We start from the raw sequence: 25,230 nt of genomic DNA, 5'->3' as shown, positions 1-25,230 counted from the left end.
TATAGCATTTTAGCGATTCTTCGATATTTACATTTTAAAAAATCGTTTCATTTTTTTCAAGCGTTTTCGCATTATAAATTATTGCACGACGAAAATCGCAAAAGTAATTTCAAAATCGTTTTTTTGAGCGATAATTTAATGACGTCACATATGACACATAATTCGCTCATACGTTCAATCACTAGAACGCGCGCGGCTAATTTTTTTTTTAAAATTGTTGAGGAAATACGTATATTTGCACATGCGTATAAGATACTTCAATTTTTAAATGTTGAGTATATCCCTATTTCGTCACTAAACGCTTAAAACTCAAATATTTTAGCCAGAAAAAAAAATATTGCTTAAGCCTTAAGATCTTCTTTTTTTCTAATAAAATGTCCAAATCTTTGTGCCAGAACAAAAATCTTCAGGTTCGCATAATATATTTTTTTCCTTGGATGAATTACTGAGTTAGCCATTTTTAAAAAATCGGCTAGAAGGTAGCCATTTTGCATCACCAAACATTATTGTAATTTTTACGGGCGAAACAAAATCTGGAAATTTATCTCGACAGTTTTTTTATATTTATTAAATTTTTCGCTCGCTTTTAGATACCTTTTTAAGTCCTATAAAACGACTCCTCTTGGTTGACAACGAGGTTTATCTATTGGTATTCGAAATATTGGTTATAGCTAGCATCGATTACGTTACCCGCGGAAATTTTATGGTTTTAGCGGTGTTTGTGGCCTGTTTCATCGATTGGGTTTATTATTATTTTTTTTTTGGATTTATTTATTAATTTAAAAGATGGATTATAATTTTTATAATTGAGTTCCAAAAAAGGAACCATTAAAGTCGAATTTATTAATCAGAACTTTAAAACCTTGTCTCAAGAAAAAAAATCTGCTTCAATGTGGTTCTTGTCTCACAGTTCCTTGAGGAGTGGTTTTCGGTTGTTAAAATTTCACCCCTGTTTTCTAGTATTCCGTTTTCCAAACTGTTAAAGAAAATAAAAAAATAAATAATTGAAATAATCCCTCTTAACAAAAATCAATTCACGCAACCAACATTTTAAAACAGAAACCAGATTTTGAGAATGCTCTTCAAAAATCTTTGAAGATTTTTTTAAAATGAAGATTATTTTTTTTTTGAGAAAGCTCAAATAGGAATAAAAAAAATCGATTTTATGATCCTTTAAAATGGGTTCTGGTTTTGGTTCCCGTAAGTATTAACCCGTATCATAGTGGGATCCCCGATCTTACAAGATTTAACAGCTGATCGATTTTTAAATTTTTTTAAAATATAGATCAGCTGTTAAATTGTATTAGATCATATCCCACTGTGATTGTGACCACTTAAGCCTATTCCAAAGTTATTTTTCTCCTATTTTAAATTTGAAAATTCTCTCTACTTATATTATTGTAGTTTAAGGTTTATGTTCATGTTATAAGAAAGTTATTAATCTTAATCTTTCGCGGAATTAGGTTATGAATTCCAAGACTCAGAGTATGATACTCGAACGGATATTGAACTCAGTGTTAGACGGTATTTCTACCATTCGGTCGATGCACTTTTTTGGGTTAAACCACGATAAAATTTAATATTTACCTACTATCAAACTTTTTAATGCGATCATAAAAAAACACTAGTGTGGGGTCTGACAGACAAATAAAAATAAACATATTCAAGTAATATTCATTTTAATATGTCTGGGAACTTTGCGGAGTGACTTGGCTTAGAGTACTGGATAAAGGATCAACTTGGGGTATCTCATATGCTAAGTTAGAAACTAGAACCCCTCTTTTTAAAATTTGAAGAAATATCGGGACTTATTTTGATTTTTTGAGGAGATTTAATGTTATAGGTTAGATATTAGAATTTTTTAAAAAAAATGTAGTAAATAATGGTAGATATCTAAAAAAAAATTTGTAGTATACTCAATGACATATAATAATAATACTTAGCCTGACGATGCATTTGTAATAATGCATTTGAAAACGTCGTTGAATGCAAATCAGCTGGACCCGCCATTTTGGCACATAAAGTAATTATTCTCATGTTAAAAACTACTATTAAATTGATAACTTGCTTCCTTATTATCTCGATGGCTAGGCAATCCTTTAATAAAGTTCGCATCGGACTTAGGAATGGCCCTCTCGTTTAAAATTTTTAAAATGGCGTCCCCAGCTGTTTTTATGTACACTTTTAATGAACGCATCGTCAGTCTAGGTATTATTATACGTCATTTGAGTCTACTAGTCAATCTGATAGGACTGTCAACTTGATCGGTATCCATTTTTTCTTCTAACACATTTTTTTATTTATAAAATGATATGTTCAAAATATCATTGATAATTTTAACAAATAATTTGATTTGAAGAAGAAAAAAAACAAATATCTTTCTTTTTTCTTCTTTACAAATTTATAAAAATAAATGAATCACCCGATTAAAAAAATCCATGTAATGATGTTAAAAAATAGTTTCTACAAGTATTAACTAGTTTTGTTAAATGGCTGAGCCAAGCCGGCTTAGCCGAAAACTCAGCCAGATTTTGAGCCAAAATATCGGCTCAGACTCAAGCCGGCTCATCGATGGCTCAAGCCGATTCAAGGCTAATCCGGCTAGCCGTTTAACAACGCTAACAAATAAATAAATTTCGAATCAAGTTATGAGCCCACTCGAGCTAAATTTGACTCAAAAAGCCGGCCTGAGTCAATTTTAGACTCGAAAACTAGATGAGTTTTCAGCCGTTTACCGACACAAATCTTAAATAAATTTCGGCTTGAGCCAAAATGAAGATCATAATAATTAAAAAAAGGTCTACGACACACTTATTTCATCGGTATGGCAAACTTTTGTTTTTTTTTTCTACCGAAGTATCAATATGATATTGCACGAAGTATATTAAAGATCTGCAAGAGTAGGCCCGGCCCGTACCTGGTCCGAACGGGCTTCGGGCCTATATTTTTAAAAAAAATTCGGGCCGGGCCGGGTCGAGCTTAGGCCTGATAAATTTTTTTATCTAAATTTATCAATTTTATGTAAAAAAATTTTATTTCGATTTTATTTATTTTGAGATTATACTTAAAAATCTAGAACACTTTTGAGATTATCTTAAAAATCTTTTATTTTTCAAAAACTAAAATCTAACAATCAATCAATAAAAAAAAAAATATATTAATACATTAAAAAAAATCAATATTATTTTCTTTTAAATTAATAACAATAATAATAATATGCATATACCTAGAACAATTTATAGAAACTAGACGCCATATAACATATTTATCGTTTATTTATAATTATTTATAATAAATCGGGCCTTAGCCGGTAAATTTTTTTCGAGTTCGTGCCGGGTCGGCAAAATTTATTAAAAAAATTTCGGGCCGGATCGGTTTCAAAAATAAGCCCCGATGCAGATCACTAAACTATTTTGTAATTCCTGACGATATTAAATGTTTATTTTGACAAAACTCATTCACAAGTTTAATCATACATAAGGTATCCATTTAAAAAAATGTTATTATTTATTTTAAAAAAATATAAATAACATATAAAAAAAATAATACATCACCCGAGACGAGAGTGTGGTACCATCCGAAAATTTTAAATCATTAATTGTATTTGTTTGAAAATTTACTTTTTTACAAAGTTAGATTTTTTATATTTTTTTATAATATAATAAATATTAAATTTTTTATAATCATTATTTAATATTTTGCTTATAAAATAAAATCCACGCTTTTTTTTAGTTTATGTAAAAAAAAAGTAAATAAATTAAAATAATTTATTTTTTTAGGAGAGGAACGACGGACGGTACTGATTATACAAATAATTTTATTTTTAAATTAAAAATTATGGATTATTCATTTGACGAATTGCTCACAGTCTCTGTAAATTACAGGGATAGACAATTAACAATAATGAAAATTATCATGGATTTAAAGATTAACCTTATTTAAAAAATGTATGTTTAATTATTATTTTAAATGATATATTCTGAAAGATTAGTAATATTTCGTGACAATTTATACCATCCCTTATCTAAAATTTAGCTATAAAAGTTTAATTATTTTTATAGATCACTAAAAAATGACGCTATAATTTTTTGTATTTTAAATAACTATAAAAACTTAAACGAAAGATGGCGCTAATAGTTTTCAAAAAAAATTTTTTAAACACCTCAAAAAATTGATTTTATAAAAATGGTTTGGAATAGTATAACCAGTATTGCAAAAACCATTTTAAATCGTTTGAAACTCATAATGCCAATTATCCTAAACTCTACAAGTACAAAAGGTATATTTCAAACAAGATTAAAGATAATAAATTTTCGAGTAAGAGGATTTTTAGGCCCGGAGTTTTAATTTTTTTACTAAGGTTGCCTAGCTCGTTTTTTATTTTTAAATTACAAGGCCCTAAACCAAAATATGCGTTGTTGAACACCAAAAACAAACAACTATTTATAAACCTTGTGAGTGGCTTTAAATTAAAAACACTATACTTTATGAATTATCACCTATATGAAATATCAGAGATTCATCAAATATATATATATATATGCGAAAGAAAATTTTGTCCGACCTGACCCGTATCTTTTTTGCCCGGTTTGTTTGGCCCCCAAATTTTTTTCAGACGTTACACTATTTGTAGTGCATTTTCTTTAGAACACAATAGAGCGCTGCACGTCTTGAAAGCGTAAAAAAAAATTTAAATTCCCCACTGGACTCGGGAATTGAAAGGATTTTAAAAAAATAAAATAGGAAATTTACTTTTATACATTTTTGGGGGATTAGGACAAAACAATTATTAAAGGTTTGCGGAAAAAAGATTGGATTTTGGGCTGGCCTGTAAGATTATTTTAGTTTGATCCCAGGCTTTTGTATATTATATTTAAAAAATTTTTTTTACTTAATTAATGAATTTTAGATCATTTGCGAATTCCTGCATTTAGCCTGCAAAAGGAGCATATGTGCCAAAACACTAATAGATTTTGATCTCGTCTAAAAGCCTAGATATTTTTGTTTGGTAGCCAGCCAATCATCATTATCAAATATAAATTGTGTAGTATTTAATATTTTGTTAAATTTTACATTTTGTCCGTCCAAAATATGATATTATTATTTTTACCTATATTCAGTGTACTGAAACCTTTTTTTTTAAATATATAATGTCATTATTTTATATTATGTCATCTTATTTATAAATAATCATTCTAATAATTTATTATAGATACTTTTTATAATATCTTATCTTAATTTTTTTTTATAGCTGTAAAACTTTATTATTCCATTCTTTCAAGAGTAAATTTTGCTAAAACTAATAGCCATTATTTTATATCATATTTTTTTTTCTTTTGTTCGATTCGATTACCAGTTAGGAAAATATTTTTGTGAAATCATCCCTCTTTTGGACTATTAAAATAGTTTCTAGAGATACTGATTAAGATAGATGAATATTAAAGATAATCGCGCAGGGTTAGGGAGTTAGATGCTAATTTAAGATAATGGGTTTAGATTAGATACAAAGATAATGGCTGATGTTTAGATGTTAGTTGCATATTTAAGATAATGGGTTAGGGTTAGATACATATTAAAGGTATTGGTTCAGGGATAGATTGTTGGATGCATATTTAAGATAATGGTTTAGGGGTTTGGACGCATTATAAGATAATTGTTCAGGATTAAGGTGTTAGATGCATTTTTAGATAATGGGTTTGGATTAGATACACATTAAAGATAATGGCTCATGGTTAGAGGGTTAGATGCATATTTAAGATAATAAGTTAGGGTTAGATACATATTAGAGATAATGGCTCATGGTAGATGCATATTTAAGATAATAAGTTAGGGTTAGATACATATTAAAGATAATGGCTCATGGTTAGAGGGTTAGATGCATATTTAAGATAATAAGTTAGGGTTAGATACATATTAGAGATAATGGCTGATGGTTAGATGTTAGATGCATATTTAAGATAATAAGTTAGTGTTAGATACATATTAAAGATAATGGCTCATGGTTAGAGGGTTAGATGCATATTAAGATAATAAGTTAGGGTTAGATGCATATTAAGATAATAAGTTAGGGTTAGATGCATATTAAGATAATAAGTTAGGGTTAGATACATATTAAAGATAATCGCTCAGGGATAGGGAGTTAGATGCTTATATATGATAATGGCTAGGGTTAAGATTAGACGTATATTTACTAATGGCTAGGTAGCTACCGACTTTTCCAAAATTTTTGTAAAAGATTTAATTTTTATGAGACTATTATTTTAAGATTGGTATCTCCGCATTATCTATAATACTAAAGGCTTATAAGTAATAAAGTGTTTTTTTAGTCGGAATTTTCCAGTCTCATTATATCTAAAAGATTATAAAGGATAATTTCTAATTGGTTGATGCCTTAAAAACAAAACTTAAAATAAATTTAAGTGAATTCGATATCTTTCTTTTAAAACGCTATAATAAAAATCGAAAATTTTTCTAATAAATAGCTTTGTGCTCGCTAATTAATTCAAGAACGTCAACTAATAAATAATAACAGTATTTTTTTTTATATAATCTATAAATAAATATTCATTTGGCAATTTTTCATGTATTTAAAATATTTTTATATAAATTTAAAAGCGCTATTGCCCGTGTCAAGGGCATAGCTTTCTGATTGCAGCTCTAGATTTGGATGATATTAATATTAAAATGCTGGGTTGATCGGTCAAATGAATTAAATTGACAGGAGTATTTGTGGTCAACGGTTATATACTCAAAAATGTTATATTTAATTAATTAACACGTAATGTTTAACAATTATATTAAAATAATTTCATTTTTAAATTTTTGATTGGATCTTGATATAAATATAATAATTTTGCTAAAGCATGGTTTTAACAGATAATTAATAATACCAAATTTTGTATTACTTTGAGTACAAATATCAATCATTACAGATGGGCATCGTCAATAAAATGCTTGGAGCAAATATAAATATGCAGAAAGTAAGCTCTGAAAGCATTTGTTAAAGAAGTAAGATTTTTGTTCCATGGAAATTACCAATAATATATAATATGAAAAAAAATTTAAAAGTTGAAACTATTCTTTAACCTTTACTACTTGTATTGTTATAAGCTCAAGGTGATAGATTTTCGCCAAAATAATATTATGTAAGCCTTGAGATTTCAAATGTCCAAACCTTTCAGCATCAATGAACAAAATATCCAGGTTTACATAATATTATTTTGGCTAAAATCTTAATCGGGCCATGTAACAGCACTAGGAATAAATGTACTTTGGCCGATTTAATAAAAAACGAGATGTCATGCTATTATTTTAATATTTTCCCATCTGACAAAAAATAATATATAAATCGATCCAAATAAAGAAAGAAAGAAAGAACTATTATTATTTATGGATCCCCAATATAAGTTTAGTATCGTATGTGATATGATACAAGTTAGACATTTCTGAAGGTTAAGTGATAAATTTTAGAAGTAAAAGCTGCCATATATATTTACTCGCCAAAATATGTGTAAAGCAGTAACTTTCATAAGAAACCATCAGATTTTGGCCTCAAGTTATTGGAATAGGCTTTACCTCACTTTTAACATTAAGATAGGTGTAATATTTTACTAAAAATTCCTACTTCATCTTAAAAACTGGTGAGTTTTGGGCAATTTTCTTAGGAAGAAATCGACTTCGACAACAATAAAATTAATAAGAATATTCTAACCCAATAATTGATTTTAAAATAAATGATAAAAAATTGAATAGAGCGAAACATTAATTTATAAAATATTACATAGATTTATCATAAACTATTTTATATAAAATAAAATTAACTTTTATTTGAATTTGACAGGTCAAATATGGGTCAATTGACCTAATCATATTTTACAGTATCGTTGTCAAAGGGCTCCATTTGGGCCAATTTTTTAAAAACGGCTAACTCAATATTTTAGCCAGAAAATTCGAGATTTCGCTAAAAGATGTCCAAACCTCGGTGCCACTCATGAGCCAAATATTTAGGATTGCTTTCTGGATAAAATATTGAGTAAGCCGGTTTTAAAAAATCGACTCAAATCTATCCGTTTAACAACAGCATTTGACAACAGGTCCAAATGCATAACCCTGTTAAAATGTAACAAAATAAATAATAAAGTATACGTAATAATTTTATGTCAATATTCTTTTTTGACGTTTGAATGTGAAATAGTTGAATTTATGGGCATGGGTTATAGACGGACCATTTATCCAAAAGAGAGACATGGAAATTTGAATTTTATTTTTAAAACAAATTTAATTTTTATCATTCCGTCAGAACACTCATTTCGGCTCTGAAGGCTATAATAAATTTTTAGGGCCGTAACATCTCATCAAAAATTGGTGATCCCACAATGAATGCCCATAGCTATGGGCAAAATCTAACCTGATCTTTATTCACGGTTCACGCCCTTACACGCGACCTAAGAGATTCGTTTTTATAATTTTTTTTAAAATAAATTTTTCAATTTTCTTTATATATACATTCTTCTTATTTATACGCTTTTTTTAAAATATTAAATGTATTGAAGCTACTTTTTTAAAAATGGCTAACAATGGCGATATTTTTTGAACAAATATGGTAACGTACAAACTTTTTTTTTCAAGTGGAGCTATGAGTATCGCGTTAATCTCAAAATTAGTCTTACAGATACTCACGGGAAGTCAAAAAAAAACTAATGGATTTTAATTGTCAAGTGGGTATTATTGTCCGGGACATTTCTTAACCGTTCTACGTTACAAAATCACCCACCCTCAACTCTGATATCACTTTATCAAATTAAAAACGTTAGATTAAACTTGAAAAAAAGGAAGCTTTCATTTAACATTAAAAAATGGAAGAATTATTACAATTCTTCGTTAAAAATATTTGCTATTATAAACTAACATCTTTATAAGACATTTTGATTATGTAATAATAACTTATTTATATTAGATATAATATAAAAATACAAGTTTAATTAAGTTATCATGTTATGTAAATAAGAATTGCTTTTATTCATATATTTTTTATGTCAAAAAATAATAAAATTCAATTATACAAAAAACACAATTATTCTTAAAATACAGGCTTTAGATACAAAAATTTTTTTTTAATGTTTATTTTTTATTTTTTTTAAAATTTCTTTCCAATCTTTTTATTTAAAAGAAAATTTCTATTCTTTTTCCGATCTGTTTCTAATCTTATTGCCTTCTTTTTTTTTCTTCTTTCGTTAATTTTTTTTTCTTCTCTTTTTGATTCCTCCATTCAAATTTATAATTTTTAACTATTAGTTGCTACGAAAATAAGCCATTTATTACAAATAATTAAATAAATCATAACTTTAAATGACAAGAATATTGTCCCATATTATCCATAATTTTGTCACTTGCTAATTTATTTATTTTCACATGTAATTCAATACGATTTTTTTTAAAATATTCATTTAAACATAATTTCGTGAGAAATAGTTATTTTAAAAGTCATGTAAATGAATACTTTATCAGCCAAAAAATAATATTTTACATCCCCCCAAAAAATAAAATGAAAAAAAAAACCACCCTTATGGGTCGAATGCTGTAATTAATGTTAGGAGTAAATAAGTTAGAAATAACATATAAGCCTAAATAACTAAAGCAAAGGGGCTAATGACAATAAACGGCTTCTGATAGTTTGGAGTTCGGACATAATTATCTAGCGAAGACCCCATGAATACATCGGAAATATTATGCGAGAACTAGATGCAGAGCAGCCAATAATTTGAAGGAACAGGCCAAGATTTACCCCAGGCTCCCCTAGATAATTTGTATACTGTATCTTCTTAGTAAATCTCTCTTCTGAAATATATAAATATGAATTGCCTGTCCGCCCCATTCATGCATCCACTGACATGATATCGAGGAAAGAAAAGAAGACCTCCTTAAAAATAAAATGCTAGCAAATGATGAATCAAGATATTTTAAGGCACTGTAAGGAGAGATTCATGTTAAGCAATATAAAAGGTGCGATTAAGTTTTGGACAATTGCTAATATAACGAGGGTCATAAAGAGAACGCAACTTTATCTCCATATTCTTGCGTGTAGCTTTAGTGATTCCTAAGAAAACTCGAGTTTTCCGGAAGTCTTTAAATAGATGTTAAATCTAAAAAAATAATAATTAAATTAGATTTTTTTAAAAAATATTTAAATTAATTTATTTTTTTTTAAAAATATATATTTCCTTGACTCGTACACAAATCAACCCTTTTCTTTTTATTATTTTTTAAAAGAAAAACAAATTTTATTCAATTTTGTCTTTTTTGTTAAAAATTAAACATGTGATTTAAAAAAAATAAATATATTAATGTAATTCTTGAAAAAATTTCATAATATTAACGACAGCATGCCTGCCCTCCATTTTGAGAATTCGACTAAATATTTGTAGCATAGATTCGAGAAAATAGCGAATAGATGACAAACACAAAAATTAGTTAATAAAACTAAATACAAAAATAAAATTTTTGAAAATAATTTAATTAGGAGGAGTGATAGAAAAAGTGTGTCATTACTCATTAGTCATTAAGTAAATATGATAGATAACTAAATGATTATATTCTAATTATGATTGTAGATGGCGTTATACTTGGAATTTAAGATTCACTTCTTTCTTTTTTGAAATCTTAAGATTAAAGTGCCCAAAATCATATGACTGTACTTTTATCAAAAGCCTTCAAACGTCTAAATTTTAAGCCCCAGATTTAAATATATATATTTTTTTAAACTTTTTCAAGTTCGACTATATTTTTGGCCAAACCTACCCGGGTAATTTTAAATATAATTGTAGATGGCGTTAATCTGGCACTTTATTATTTAAATCTTGCGATTAATGAAGTGCCCAACATCATATGATTGTCCTTTAATCGAAGGTTTTCAGAGGGTCGAATATTTTATCTACTTTTTCAAGTTCGACTCTATTTTTGGCTAAAACCTTGACGCTGGGTATTTTCATTTTTTGAATAAGCTGTATATTTTTGTATATCATTTCCAAGTAAACCGAAAAATATGAGCCGTAATGGGGAATTTTAAACGAACGGATTCACATCGAATAGTGGTTTAGATTCAGAATAATAATACTCGTTCGGTTCGAATCTTTAAAACCGGGTTCGAATCCTTAAAACCGGGTTCGAACATTTTCCCATTCAAACTTGGTTAGAGATATAAAAAGGAAAAGGGGAGCATATATCAGTATGCATTCCCTGCAAAGTATCAACTTTTATACGCTAGACTCGGGTAAGTTACTACCATATAATATGATATACAGAAAGCCAATCAAACTGACTGATTGTCAATACAAAGGTTCAAAAGGGTTCACCTACCTTTTTTAAGATACTTATCATGTTCGAGTTGCAAACTTTATATAGGTTCGGTTTTGTGTTGCGGATGTGATTCAATCTAGATTCCCGACTTACACCATCCCAAGAAATGATTTTTCAATTTTAATTGTGATGTCATCAAATTTATTTATTTTTTCGGACCCGGTTAGGGTGGCCCGGGTTGGCTCGGGTTTTGTCCTCCCGGATTTTTAAAATCTTACGACTTTATAACCACCAACCGGCCGATAAATTATATAAGTCAAATCAAATTGTAAGGCCGAAAATCGAGTAAATAACTCAGTAACGCGTTTAAGAAGGATCAATAAAGTGTTATTTATTTTATAAGAAACATGGTAAAGTTAAAATAAATATTGTATATAATTTATGGAGCCATATGAAAACCTGAAATTTAGAAAAATAAGGCTTTTTTCGGCTCAGCCCGTTCTAAGAATTGAGATCACCTTTGTTTGAACCCGGCATAAAATAGAGCCTTTTTTCAGAAATCGGCTAAAATGGGCGAAACAACACTAGCTTTAGTCCAAAGACCCCAATTAATTTTTTTATGGGGCTCAATGAACCAATTCACACTTTTTCGGACCTGATTTCAATAAAACAAATGTCAATCTTCAAAAGGAATGTGGGGTGGGGTTGAAGTGACTTTTTAAAATTAATATATTTATTTATTTTTCATATTTTTATTTATGTAATAAGAATGATATTAGTTTTATAACTCATTTTAATGTAATATTGAATTATGATTAATTTTTATTTTATTTTTAAATATTTGATTTCAAAAACGAAAAACTTTTTGATATATATAAAAAAATATTAAAGTAAATAAAAGGCACAAAAATTATTGAATCATTATTAATTTTTATTTAATATTTTTTTTTAATTAAAAAAGGTTAAGATTTTCGGGAATAAATATTCATATTTTGTTATATGCCATAAAGAAAATCATTCTCTCATCTTTTACCCGTTCTCTTCCTGTCCCCAAATGACGCGTAATAATACCGAAGGAATTTTGAGGAAGAGATTGGAATCCTCGGAAAATCTGTCACCGAATCACCTTCCTCGCATAAAAAATAACTTTCACCTATTACTACTAATATTTTTATCGACAATATCAGGTAATTTTATCTAATTTTATATATAAATATATATATATTAAATCGAATCTATAAAATCTTCAATTATCGGGAACTTTGGATATTAAGAACTCGCTGATTTAAAAAAATTATTTTCTTCCACTTTGGGATTTGATCTTAGTTAATTTAAAAAAGGGCGAACTTTTAGTTTGATTAAAATGGACACTAGTTTCTTTGACCGGAAGCCCGCCTCTATTTTTATTTCAAGCTGAGACTGAACTTAGGGGTTTAAGTTCTATAAGCTATGTTGGCTAAGTCATATTTAAGTTGGCTTACAGTTAAGTGATTTAGCGTTAACTACCCTCGGGAGCTCCACCATCGTTTATGATCAAAAAATTAAAACTATCTTGTAGCGAAAAAATTGATTTTTTTGTCCCCATCGTGTTCACCTATATATTAAGTTAATGTTAGATATAACCTGGCGTGATATTGAACGAATCAAATTTTGATACGCTCGAGGTAACACGTGTTAAAAATTGTTTTTCGAAGATCGTCTTCTGGCCCTGTCCTTCGGATTGAGATACCTCAACCTGAAGATTCTGGGTTCGAATCACGTGAGATTCATATATTTTTTTTCTGAATCCAACTTGGTGGTTCCACTACTTGGGGGATGATATGTAGTAGAAAGGACTCGTGTTGAAAAAAATTAATATGTCCTATTGCATTCATTTGCATAAAAAAATTGGTCGTTGTTTACTAATTGCTATATGTTGATCGTGTTGTATCTTAACATTAGATTGAATTTTTGATTTATATAGATATTTTTTGATAAGCGTGGTTTTAAAATGAGTGACATGCTGGGAAAGGGAATTTTCTATTTTGAACTAATAATTTTTTTGTGAGGCAACACTAAAATCAAACTAATAAAAAAAAACATTCCTAGTTCACACTTTATCTCAATTTATAAATATAGTTTCCGTTTTTTAAAAAATCACATTAGTATTGAAAATGGATGCTGCATATATTTTTTTAAGTCACATGACTAAAAAGTTATAATATATTATAGATACCCCCAAAGTATCGAAATATCTATTTTTTTTATATAAAAATTTGTCACATATCAGGTGTTGCATTACAATAAAAATATTATATTTTAAGTTTAAAATTTCTCTTATTTTAAAGCTTATAAAAAACGTGTGTAATGTAAAAATTCGCATTTTATAATATTTAACATTGAAGGCGTTCTTTAGAACTTTTGAAAAGAAGTTATCCAGGACAACCTGTTATTGTTAATATTACGTTTCTATCTCATTTCTGAATTATTCTTCGTTCATAATCTATTACCACGTTCTTTCAAACACTTTAAACAATATCCTGTATTTATTTTGGTATCTTGCTTCAAATTTGTTTTAGGTGGGGAGGCTTTGCCCATCTGTTTTCTCATTTTATACCAGATGATTACAAATATGATCTAAATCAGAAATAAAGACAAACCTTATTTAGAACATCTAAAACGATCATTTAATCAATTTTAGTATTTCTTCCTTTGCAAAATTCTAATGCACTATTTCTTCGTTTTAGAATTAAAATTTGCCAATTGGAATCCAAACTTCAGATGACTTATACATATTTGTTAGCTTAGGGTTAAAGTTCTTAATAGTCATTTCTATTTCTAATAATCTTATCTTTGATGTTATCAGAACATATCAAAATGGGTTTTATCATGAACAGTGCGTGATTATGAGCGATCCATTCCATGCCTATTTTTTTTAAAGATGTGTGAATAATAATATAACCTTTGGCTTTAAAATTTAAAATAAATTTAATTTCTATCTTTACCTTAGTGTGAGCTAAATCATCAATATGGTGGAAGATTTAGAAATTTTAAGTTCAGATTGCATTCTCCTCACTTTTCTAGATTCTTTGTGATCATATAAGAAGTCAAAATGTTCTTTCGAGCAAACAATATACTTTCAAGTTATAGGTTAAGGATCATAGAATTAACATGCCTAAAAAAATATTTAAGAATTAATAATATAAGCAGACGATTCATTTTGCAAGCAGACAATCCATTCTGTATAAACTGGTCGCATTTGATATTTTTTAATTATTTAGAATTGTTTTCAAGTTTAAATTTAACAATTTATTAATTTAATTATAATTAACAAAAATTTGAATATTTTTATATGATGACCTTTTTTATGGTAAAATTCTTTGTTCGTATTTATAAATCTTCATTCCATTTCTTATATACTTCTTTGTATTCTTTTTATTCTATTTTTAATTTGATGATCAAATTAACAATTCTCATACACAAAACAAAAGTCAATACAGCCTTCAATTTCGGTCCCATACTGAACGGTTTTGGTTCTTTTCCTCCAAATCCAAATCAATTTCCTAACCAACTTATTCCAGAATCTTCCCAATCTTCCCCCAAATTTTTTGGTGGGAATCAAAATCAATTTCCTAACCAATTTATTCGTGGACCTTCTCAATCTTCCCCCAAATTTTTTGGCGGGAATCAAAATATTGGCCCACCGATCTCTACTTCGCCGCCAAGATGTTCTCCCGGGTCAGGTCCCTCGCCTAGTCCCTACGGTAATTTCATAAGTATACTCAACCTAAACTCCTTTTGCTTATCGCGTAAGGATAGATGTCGATCAGATGCCAACCAACAAGGTACCACAATTTTTTCGAAATTATATAACTATAAAAATTTTTTTCATTACCTAATTCCAACTAGGTATATGCCCGCTCGGCATGTTCTGCTGCAACTATTGGTGCGGGGGCATATGCGTTCCATCCGGAAATCCAAATGGCGGCAAAAAGAGTTACTCGGGATCGAATATAGGGGGGATTGGCGGTGTCATAAATCCTGAATTGATACCCCAGGCCAGGCCCCCTCATTGGATGAATCCTAACTTCAATAAAAACTTCAACGATGTAAATACTGGAATCAAATTCCCGTACCCACCTCTACCTCCTTCAAAAAAGGATTATACCTTTAAACCGCCTCCGCCTCCAACCAATTTTCCGACCATTTTACCTGGTAAGCGTTTTTTTTCTTCCTTCTGTATTTCTTTTTTACTTCTCTCTCTATTCCATTTTTAAATGATATATAAATTGTTGGGAAAATTTTGTGTTTTGCGTTTCTACCTAACAATAACTTTTTTTGAAGAAAAATTGATAAGATTTTAAGTTAGCAAGCGGATATTTTATATATATATATATATTATTAGTTAAAATTTGAAAATGGCCCCCAATATATTTGAAGCGATAAATTTTTTTTTACAAACCCTAAAATGACCGCGAATGTTAGACATATCAGGTTTGTAATATTATAAGCAGCATAATTTTTAACCACACTGGGGAAACGTTTCCCGTAACTTAGGATAATATATTAGCCCTGCATCTGTGTTTTATCTGCCTATAATTTAAAATTATCACTTCAAACTATATGATATTGCGTTTGCGCACACAGGGTTTCCAGGTTCCTAACCCCTCCCCAAATCAGTGGGAAACTCCCGCGATTTTTTTTAGTTTACAAACAGACATCTCCCTCCCCCAAAACTCCCCAGTTTTAAAATTTCTCCCTCAAAATAGAAGTTTTTAACCAAATTTCTCACGCAATTTAAAAATTTTGACCTGACATGTAAAAAAAAATCTTAACTCTTACCCGAAAGTATATATATATATATTAAAATATTTCTATTTTCATATTTATACATATTAAAATTAATTTAGGTAATAATAATACCTTTATTATCGGTCGATATCAGAGGTCGAGCATTCTTAATATAATCGACTCGATCAAAATTCTGGGTGTGGTGTTAGTAAATCGCTTCCGCTAGAGGCCACTCCAAAACGGATTAACCCATTTTTAACCCCAATCCTTCGAAGCCGAGCCCAAATTGCCCCAAGATTAGGCTGTCTCGTATAGCTCAGATTTCCAAATAATCCTAAAAAAACCTATATGTTGTTTAGCCTTTTATTGCCACTAGAGTTTGCTCTCCAGCAAGGCAACTACACCAATTCTGGAAATGGGTCATTTTTTCTTTAACCATTTAGGTGTAATTCTGACGAATTGTATGGGGGGGGGGGGTATTCAATGTCTGCCTAAATATAACACTTGACAAAAAATGGTGGGTGAGGGAAGAATTTTTAAAAAAATCTTGATATCGCTCCCAGTCAAATAAATGTTATTTTTAACCGGATAGATAATTGATAGTGGCTGAGATAGTTGAACCAAAAAATTATTGATCGGAAGGAGAGAATTATTTTTTACCTGGATTAAATTAGCATACGAAATAATCACCTTTTTACCAAATTATTTTTGCGCAAACACATTTTCAATATTAAATACTATTTTTAGGCTTATAACATGTGTTTTATGTTTTGTGCTGACACTTGACAGGTGAAATGATGCCTTCATATCGCCTTAGTTTTGAGCCGTGCCTAAAAATATTTAAAGCTAAAAAACGAAAAATTTAAAAAAATACAAATTTAGGTGAGTATATATTGATTTAAAGGCTAGCTAGGATCAATGAATCATTAAGTTTTTTATTCAAAAAAACATTTGTTTTTTTTTATAAAAATTAACAATTCGTAATGTAGCAATTATTTTCACTTCTGATTTAAATAAAAAATATATTATATAAATAAAGTTTATAAAAGAATTTTTTTAGTAAATAATATAGTAAGAATAAATAAGATAGTCAAAAATTCTTCTACCTAGCCTTATGAAAAGGATTCTTTTTCAGTTTTGCCGACAAATTATTCAAATTTAAAATAAAATTGTTCGAATAACTTTATTTAATATATAACTTTATAAAAAAAATAAGAAAATTTAGATAGTAAATTTTTTTTGTGCCTTTAAATTATTCTTATATGGGTAGCACAGTGTGTTGTCGGTTTCTTTCGCGAGAAAACCCTGACGCAATTACGCGAGAAGGGGTCTAGCACGGGTCTAGCACAATTCGCGCGCGTTCAGGGTCGTTAACCAACATTACAATATGAATGAATGAATGAATAATTTTAAGACCTCATTCTATTTTAAACAAAATAAAATTCTGAAATAAAAAAAAAACCTTTTTACTAAACGATGTTCAAGATCGTTTGCAAAAAAAAATTCAAAGCCTCGAAATTTCACAAATACATGTCCAAACCCTCCTGCCATCTTAAGAACATATTTTTCAAAATGGCGCGATATATTTTTGGCAAAGATCTCGCGGTTGGCCATTTTAAAAAACCGGCTAAATTCGAGCCGTTTAACCTCGGTATAGATTTCACTTTTCTCTACCCGAGCCAAAGCACAAAATATTTATTAATTATTATAATAAGAATATTTTGACTTTAGGGTCCAAACCCACCCCGACCTCTTTACACAACCCTTTTTAAATGTTCAAACCCAAACCGATATTATTATCTTTTACAAAACCGAACTTTATGTACATCCGAACCGATATTCGTCACGGTTTGTAACGCTGGTATTGTTGCCCCATTTTCACCTAATGCCACACAAATCGATAGCCTTTATTTCATAAGATACTGTAAATACAGACCTGCTGTACCCAGTCCTATAGCACAGACCCGGATATCCGGGCAGTAATTTTTAACAGAGACCCGAGCCGACCCAGTTTCCCTAAAGCAATATGACCCGGGTACCCGGGCGTGTAAAATATTTTTAAAATATCCGGGGCCGGGTCGGGTACGATGCAAATGGCACCTCTGCAGGTCTTTGATATAATATTTATAAAAATAACTTAGAAAAACTGAATTTGAAATGATTGACATGACAAACCATACTAGATATTTAAAAAGTTTTTTTTAAAAAAAAAACATTCGCCATATGTGAACGATTTCAAAATGATCAATTTCTTCTTTTTTTTTCTTTATTCGCAAAATTCTGAGATTTCTATATTATTTCATTTTTTTTATTCAAATCGCCATTATTTTTTTTAAAAAAATTTGAATTTTCCTTTTTATCACATCTGACATTCTTAGTCTCGACTGGCAATTTATATAAATTTAATTTCCAAGAACTCGAATCTTCCAGAATAATTATTTTAGTCTTAAATGGAATTTTTTTTTTTTAAAAAAATCTAAAGCAACATATGTTTATTTTTAAAAAAAAAAATAAAGTGTTAACTCTAAAATATGAACAGAAAATTAGTTAGCAAAAAAACTGGTAAGTAAATTATTTGAATCTCTTCAAATAAAAATATGGCTTTGTTCCACTTTAATAAATGCCTTTATTTTTGTTTAGTTATTTGATCGAAACACTTTAAAGGCCCGAGGCCTTAAACCCGGCCCGGCCTTTTAAATATACCCGGGCCGGTGGGCCGGGCCGGGTCGGATATTTTAAAACCGAATAGTTGAAATCGCCATTATTAGCTTATAAAAATCAAAAATAAATTTAAGGTCCGGGCCTGCAAATTTTATTTTTAAAAAAAAATGGACCGGGCCGAGCTTGAAAATATAAAACCCGAAAAGCCGGGCCAAATAAATTTTCGAAAAAGAAATCCGGGCCGGGCCTTGCAAATGGTACCTCTCCAGTAGTGTTGTTAAAAAACCCGATACGGGTCTATTTTACAAAAATGGTCTAAGATTAAGATAACCAAAATAACATTATGTAAAAGTTAAAGATTTTGCCCATAGCTGGCAGAAATGTTTGGACATCTATTTGCTTCTTTCTTTCTTTCTTTCTTTCTTTCTTTCTTTCTTTCTTTCTTTCTTTCTTTCTTTCTTTCTTTCTTTCTTTCTTTCTTTCTTTCTTTCTTTCTTTCTTTCTTGTAAGCATAACAGGAGCAGGATTTTATTAAAAATATGATTTGAAATTAATTTATTTTAAAACCAAACAAAATGAATGCAGGAAGGTGCAGATGTTACGAAGGGCAGTTCGATTGCAACAATGGGCAGTGCATCCCTGGTTCTAAAGTTTGCGACAAAGTTCAGGATTGTTCCAACGCTCTAGACGAGTTAGCCATGTTTTGCCCTAAAAGTTTTTATATAAATATTTTTTTTTATAAAATTTTGATTTCTAATCACGCAAATAAAAAAACATTTCAGCCCTTTTCTAAAATAAAAATATTATTAAATCAAACCCCCTCAAATATATAAGAGTTGTTGAAGGACACCTTTAAAAAATGTAATATTTCGTATAAATACTGATAAAGTACTTTTTATCGATACTTTTTTGATACAAATCACCCATGAGTTTGTTGGCCATATTTGTCAATATTGGAAATTTATCAGAGATGTAGTATAATTAGTGTTGTTAAAACGGCTAGCTCAATATTTCATCCAGAAAAAGATATTACTCCAACCTGAAAATTTTGCCCATAGACGAAACAAAGTTCTAGGGATATGTTATCGAGATATCCAGACTTAGGCAATAAACAACACTAGTAGTAATACATCTAATTTTTAATTTAAATTAATTACAATGCGCCATGTAGATGAAAATGTGTTATAAATAAAAATGCGTTCATAAAAATCGTAATGTTAAATATTATAATAATAAATAGAGTAAAACTTGTCTAATTTGGGTTCTAGATAATTCGGGCAACTTCCTAATTGGCCAAATTTTTTAGTTCCAATCAAATTCCTTTCTAACTAATACTAGTTTTGACAAATTTGGGCATCTGTCTAAGTTGAACAAAAATCTTCGGTCTCAACGATGATGAAATTAGACAGATTTTACTGTTTATCTGACTTGGTATTCAGTGCACCTCTTGAAATTTTATGCTTATATCTATGACATATGATAAGATGCATACATTAAAAGTGTACATCGATGAAAACAGCTGGGGATGCCATTTTGAATGCCCATATCATTAGTAAAAATTTTAAACGAGAGGCCAATTCATTCCTATACCTGACGCAAGATAATAAGGAAGAAGAAAGCTATGAATCTATAATAGCCTTTTTAACATGAGAATAATTACTAAATCGGTTACCAAAATGGCGGGTCCAGCGGATTTGCATTCAGCGTCGCTTTCGAATGCATTATTTTGAATGCATCGTCAGAAGAGAAGAGAAGAGAAGAGAAGAGAAGAGAAGAGAAGAGAAGAGAAGAGAAGAGAAGAGAAGAGAAGAGAAGAGAAGAGAAGAGAGAGAGAAAGATTAAAATCTCAAATCCCTATGGATTGATTCCATATATTAAACTAATTACAACATTATACATTATATGAAAAATTATAATTTTCTCACAAATTTTAAAAATTAAAATCCTAACTATCATTAAAATAAATATGATGTGGCTATAAGAAATTAATCAACAATAATTTATTATGATTTTTTTTTCCCATGGGTACAGACTTACCCCTGGACCCTAGTTTTTCACATTTTTCTCGAACCTTGATAGAAATTACCAGGGTTGGAAAATTTTTTTTTTTAATAAAAAGATGAAGAAAAAGTGATTTTATTAATATAAATATCAAAATTATACAATTTCATAGCAAGTCTTTACCACTGATCTTCTTTTCCGCCAATGAATTACCGCGATCATTATTTTTGCCGCGAATTCCAAAATGCATTACAAATGCAATATCCATATAAAATATTACTTACGCATTATTTCGTCGCATAGGAGATACCTTTTTACACTATATATTCGAATAAATATTTTTACGGAAATACATTTGTAAAAATAATTTCTTAACACCATACGACTTGCACTTTCTAACTACCCGAACTTTTACTAAACCCGAACTCAGAACTGGTTGGGGTTCGACTTGCCGACGTCGACCTGAACCGAACTCATTTTTTAAAAGAAAAAATTCTAAGCAATCCGCAACGTACAGGCTAATCCTGTTTTTTTTGTATTTAATTTTATAATTTGATATATAATATATTATATATAAAAATATGATCATTATATTTAATAAATATTTTTTATTTCAAAGTTATGTTAGAAATGACTTTGATATCTAACCTAGATCGGAGGATACATTCATTAAAATGAATTAAGAAATTTATCGAGATACATAAGTATGTATCGCGATACTTTTAACAACTCTAAAATTATATGTAGGAGATACTCTCATGGCCAAATAATTTTAATTTACTATTGGTTAAAATTATTCACCAATTAATGGGTTACAAAATGGAATGTTTATTTTTTTTTATTTATTAGTCCAACCCACGCCTCCCCCCAAATTCCCGACGTTTTCCAGATGTTTGATTGGCCAATTTGCTTGTCAGTATTCCGATAAATGTCTTCCTGCAGAATTCGTATGCAATGGAATCAAGGATTGTCCGAATGGAGATGATGAAATTCCTGAAAGATGTTTTAAAAGTTTCGATAATATTTATAGCTTGATTACTACAGAATTTTTAAAATGACTTGTATATTCCAACTATTTAATTATAACAAAATTTTTGGTCTCAAACAATTTTATTTCGCGCTAATACATAATATATTATACATTTATTTTTTAAATTAAGAGCCTCCCCCTAAAATGCCGCAATGTTTTCCCAATCAATTTCAATGCGCGGATGGTTCCTGCATCCCTGGGGAATATGTGTGCGATGGTAAAAATGATTGCAAATTTGGGAAGGATGAATTGCCCCAATATTGCAAAAGTAATGATATCAACATTTTTAATCTTTACTCTCTTTCGCTATTCCCCTATGAATAATCTGGAAAATTTCAATCTCCATGGTATTTGAATTCATTTAAACATCATACTCTTCTAAAGGTTTCCTTATTGGCAGTGGCCCCTACACTTGAGCGATAGAAGCAGAAAGAATACCCCCATCCCTTCATAAAATCAATTGTTTTCTTCGTGAGAAAAGTAAAAATAACAAAAATCTTTGAATGAGTATCTGATAATCTTATTAAGATTTTTTTGGTTTTTAGTAAGTTGGTGAAATTCCAGACACAACAAAGGCAATGTTAGGGTTCGTTCCTAGCAAAGACTAAATTTCTATATTTTTTTTTCATATAAAACAATTTTCATTGTGTATAAAATAATTAATAATCTCTTATTTTCTTGCAAAAAAATTAATAATATATCAAACATTTAATTTAGATCGTCCTAACCCACAACCCCCTGGTCAAGATTGCGATAAAGGATTTCGGTGCAAAAACGGGCAATGTGTAAGGCCCAACGCTCAGTGCGATTGCAATTATGATTGTATGGATGGATCGGATGAAGACCCTTCCCTTTGTAAGAGAGGTTAAAGTTTTACTTGCTTATTATATATTTTTTGCAGTGACAGACAGAAGCTCATCTAACATATGTAGGTTTTTTTCAAAAAAAATTCTTTTTCTAGACGAGTAAAGGAGCTGATAGGTAAAAAAAAATACTAATGATATATAATAATAACTAGACTGAAGATATGTTCATAATAATGCATATGAAAGCGTCGTCGAATGCGGATCCGCCATTTTGGTAACCCATATAGTATTCCAAGCTAAAAACTACTATTAAATTGATAAACTTGCTTCCTTATTATCACGATGATCAGGCAATTCTTTAAAGGTTTGCGACAGACATAGGAATAAATTGCCCTCTCGTTTAAAATTTTTAGTAATGAAACGAAACGGGTAATCCAAAAGGCGTCCCCTGCTGTTTTCATTGGTGTCACACTTTTAACGAATGTATCGTCAGTCTAGGTATTATTATATGTCATTGGTATATATACTCAAAAATTAAATCAATTTTGGATGGTTTTTTTTAAAATATCTATAATTTTGAGATTTAGCAGGATATATAAATATCGGACAGGAATTTTTCCATCGTTAAATTAGCGCGCTAATTTTTTTTTTTGCTTCACTTTTTATGGGAAATTTATCTTTTCTACTTTTTGGAAATAAGGGATCCAAAAAGTTTCTTGAAAATAGAGCTATGTTTACTTGAACTTATTGGTCAAGAACAAGGTTTAAACCTCATTGTTAAACATAATATAAATTAATTGGTAGGAAAATTTTCTAAAGATAATGAGTTGAAATAAGACCAAGAAGAAATGTATACATTCCTTAAAATGGAAATTGATCACCTGAAAATCTAGGGTAGAGGTGGCGAAAAGAAGAAAAACTGGAAGCAGGGTAGAAAAGAATAGAAAAAAAAGAAAAAAATGGAAAATTTTATCTTTTCTTTTTCTCTTTTTTTCAACCAATAACATGAATGTATTATTCTAAGCTAGCGATACTTTTATTGAAAATGCATATAACTGTCTATTAGTTGTAGGTGGTCTGCATGATGACGAAATGACATTTATGTTTTTGTTTTAAAAAAATTTTTTTTTTACACTAAGTATAAAAGAATAAAATTGACCACAAAATGGCGTCTATAGCTGTTAATTATGAGGGGTAATGATGCATTATGGTGTTGAACGTTTTTTATTTTTTTTAAAAATCTCTTTTTATTAATAGATACCTTCGTAATTTTCCCCTTTAAATTTATATATGTTAGAGTCAATGTGTTTTTTTCCGGCTAGAGCTTGTGTTTTAATAAATATAAAAATCGGGGTTTACCAGAAATATATTCTATCATGTTTGGAATGCCTATCTTATGAATTTTAGACAATTTTGCAGCTAACCTTTGAGTCATTTATAATTCATAAAATATTTAGAAAATAGAATATTGGCAATTCTTCGTACACCAGATAGTATGTCTAGCAAATCAGCATTGAGTTATTTCCAAACAGTTGATGGAGCACATTGTCTTACGTGTAAAATTAGATTTTTTAAATTTAAAAAACGCGCTCAAATAATGATTTAAAGTTTGAAATTGCTAAAGACGATCATTGAGGAAACACTTTATAAACCTCGAACTGAGTTCCAAACCAGTCTCTTTTTCTGAAGCCCACTATATGGTTCCGTGCCACGGGGTATGGTTAAACTCACGTGATTTCATTAATATATATGTATATTGAAAATAAAACTTGGTCTTATGGAATTTAATAAACTTTAGTCGTTGTTTAGCAAATATCTATATGATGACCAAATCCGATTGCTAGGTGGGGTACACCTTTAATGATTGAATTCTCAAATTGGATATATAATTCAAAATTAAAATAAAATTATACATATATTAATTTTTTAATATAATATATTTTATAAATTAAAAGGTGACATATGGATAATAAAATGCACCCAAGTTCAAAAGCCTATTAGATTATTCTGAAACAAAGTCTCTATCATTTAATTTCTTTTTCATACCCCGCTATAGCTTACTGAAATTATCTACGGATTCTGCGCAGGCAAATTTTGATAACATTGAATCCTAAATTCGACGAGAACATTCTTATCTAATTTTAGTTAGGTTAGATGGGGTATTTACAAAATTATAAAACTATATTTTTTCCTTATAACTTTTTTTTACAAATCAATATTAAAATTTGTATAAAAATTGTATACATGTGTTTTATAAATTATTGTACTATATTATTATATATTACCTTTTAGCACAATTACTATTATATATTTTTTGATACTTAATAAAGGCATTAAATAAAGTTTAGAAAATTACCTTCAAATAAGACCAAACGAAACTTTAATAAAATTAGAACCAATCGATAAAAAAAAATTAATATCTTTTTGAAAAAATTTTAACAAGGTAATCTAAGATTCTTATAACTTAAAACTATTTTAAAATTTTAACTCCTTACTATTAATAATATTACAGATATATGGTCCAAAGTTGGTAAAAATTACTAAATTTAAATTATCAGCCATTGAATTAATAATTTATTTAAAAATTCACAAAGTAATAAATAATAATGCATTAAAAAAACTTTCCATGCTGACAAAATTATTCATTTCAATTTCTTTTTTGCTTTT

General features: G+C 29.1%; 2 protein-coding genes across 3 annotated transcripts in view; both read left to right on the top strand.

Moving 5' to 3' along the window:
* Window positions 1-5,102, top strand: part of LOC135929393 (uncharacterized) — a 30,454-nt gene extending 25,352 nt beyond the window's left edge. The window contains exons 22-23 of one of the 2 annotated variants that reach the window (XM_065465947.1): window positions 591-742; window positions 4,910-5,102. In XM_065465947.1, the coding sequence (XP_065322019.1) occupies window positions 591-742; window positions 4,910-4,987 (230 nt within the window). In that variant the 3' untranslated portion in view covers window positions 4,988-5,102. Of the gene's footprint in view, window positions 1-590; window positions 743-4,909 lie in introns of those variants that run through there. The other variant, XR_010572581.1, reaches the window with a different exon arrangement.
* Window positions 5,103-12,269: 7,167 nt separating this feature from the next.
* Window positions 12,270-24,672, top strand: LOC135929856 (SCO-spondin-like). The gene is made up of 8 exons (XM_065466586.1): window positions 12,270-12,482; window positions 14,766-15,119; window positions 15,184-15,489; window positions 19,312-19,440; window positions 21,577-21,738; window positions 21,888-22,025; window positions 22,475-22,621; window positions 24,519-24,672. The coding sequence occupies exons 1-8, from the start codon at window positions 12,350-12,352 to the stop codon at window positions 24,572-24,574; spliced, it is 1,425 nt and encodes a 474-aa protein (XP_065322658.1). The 5' UTR covers window positions 12,270-12,349; the 3' UTR covers window positions 24,575-24,672.
* Window positions 24,673-25,230: the final 558 nt, after the last annotated feature.

This window comes from Gordionus sp. m RMFG-2023, chromosome 5 (assembly GCF_954871325.1).
Source record: "Gordionus sp. m RMFG-2023 chromosome 5, tfGorSpeb1-WG-v2, whole genome shotgun sequence".
Classification (NCBI taxonomy): domain Eukaryota; kingdom Metazoa; phylum Nematomorpha; class Gordioida; order Chordodea; family Parachordodidae; genus Gordionus; species Gordionus sp. m RMFG-2023.
This window is presented reverse-complemented; position numbering and strand designations above follow the sequence as displayed.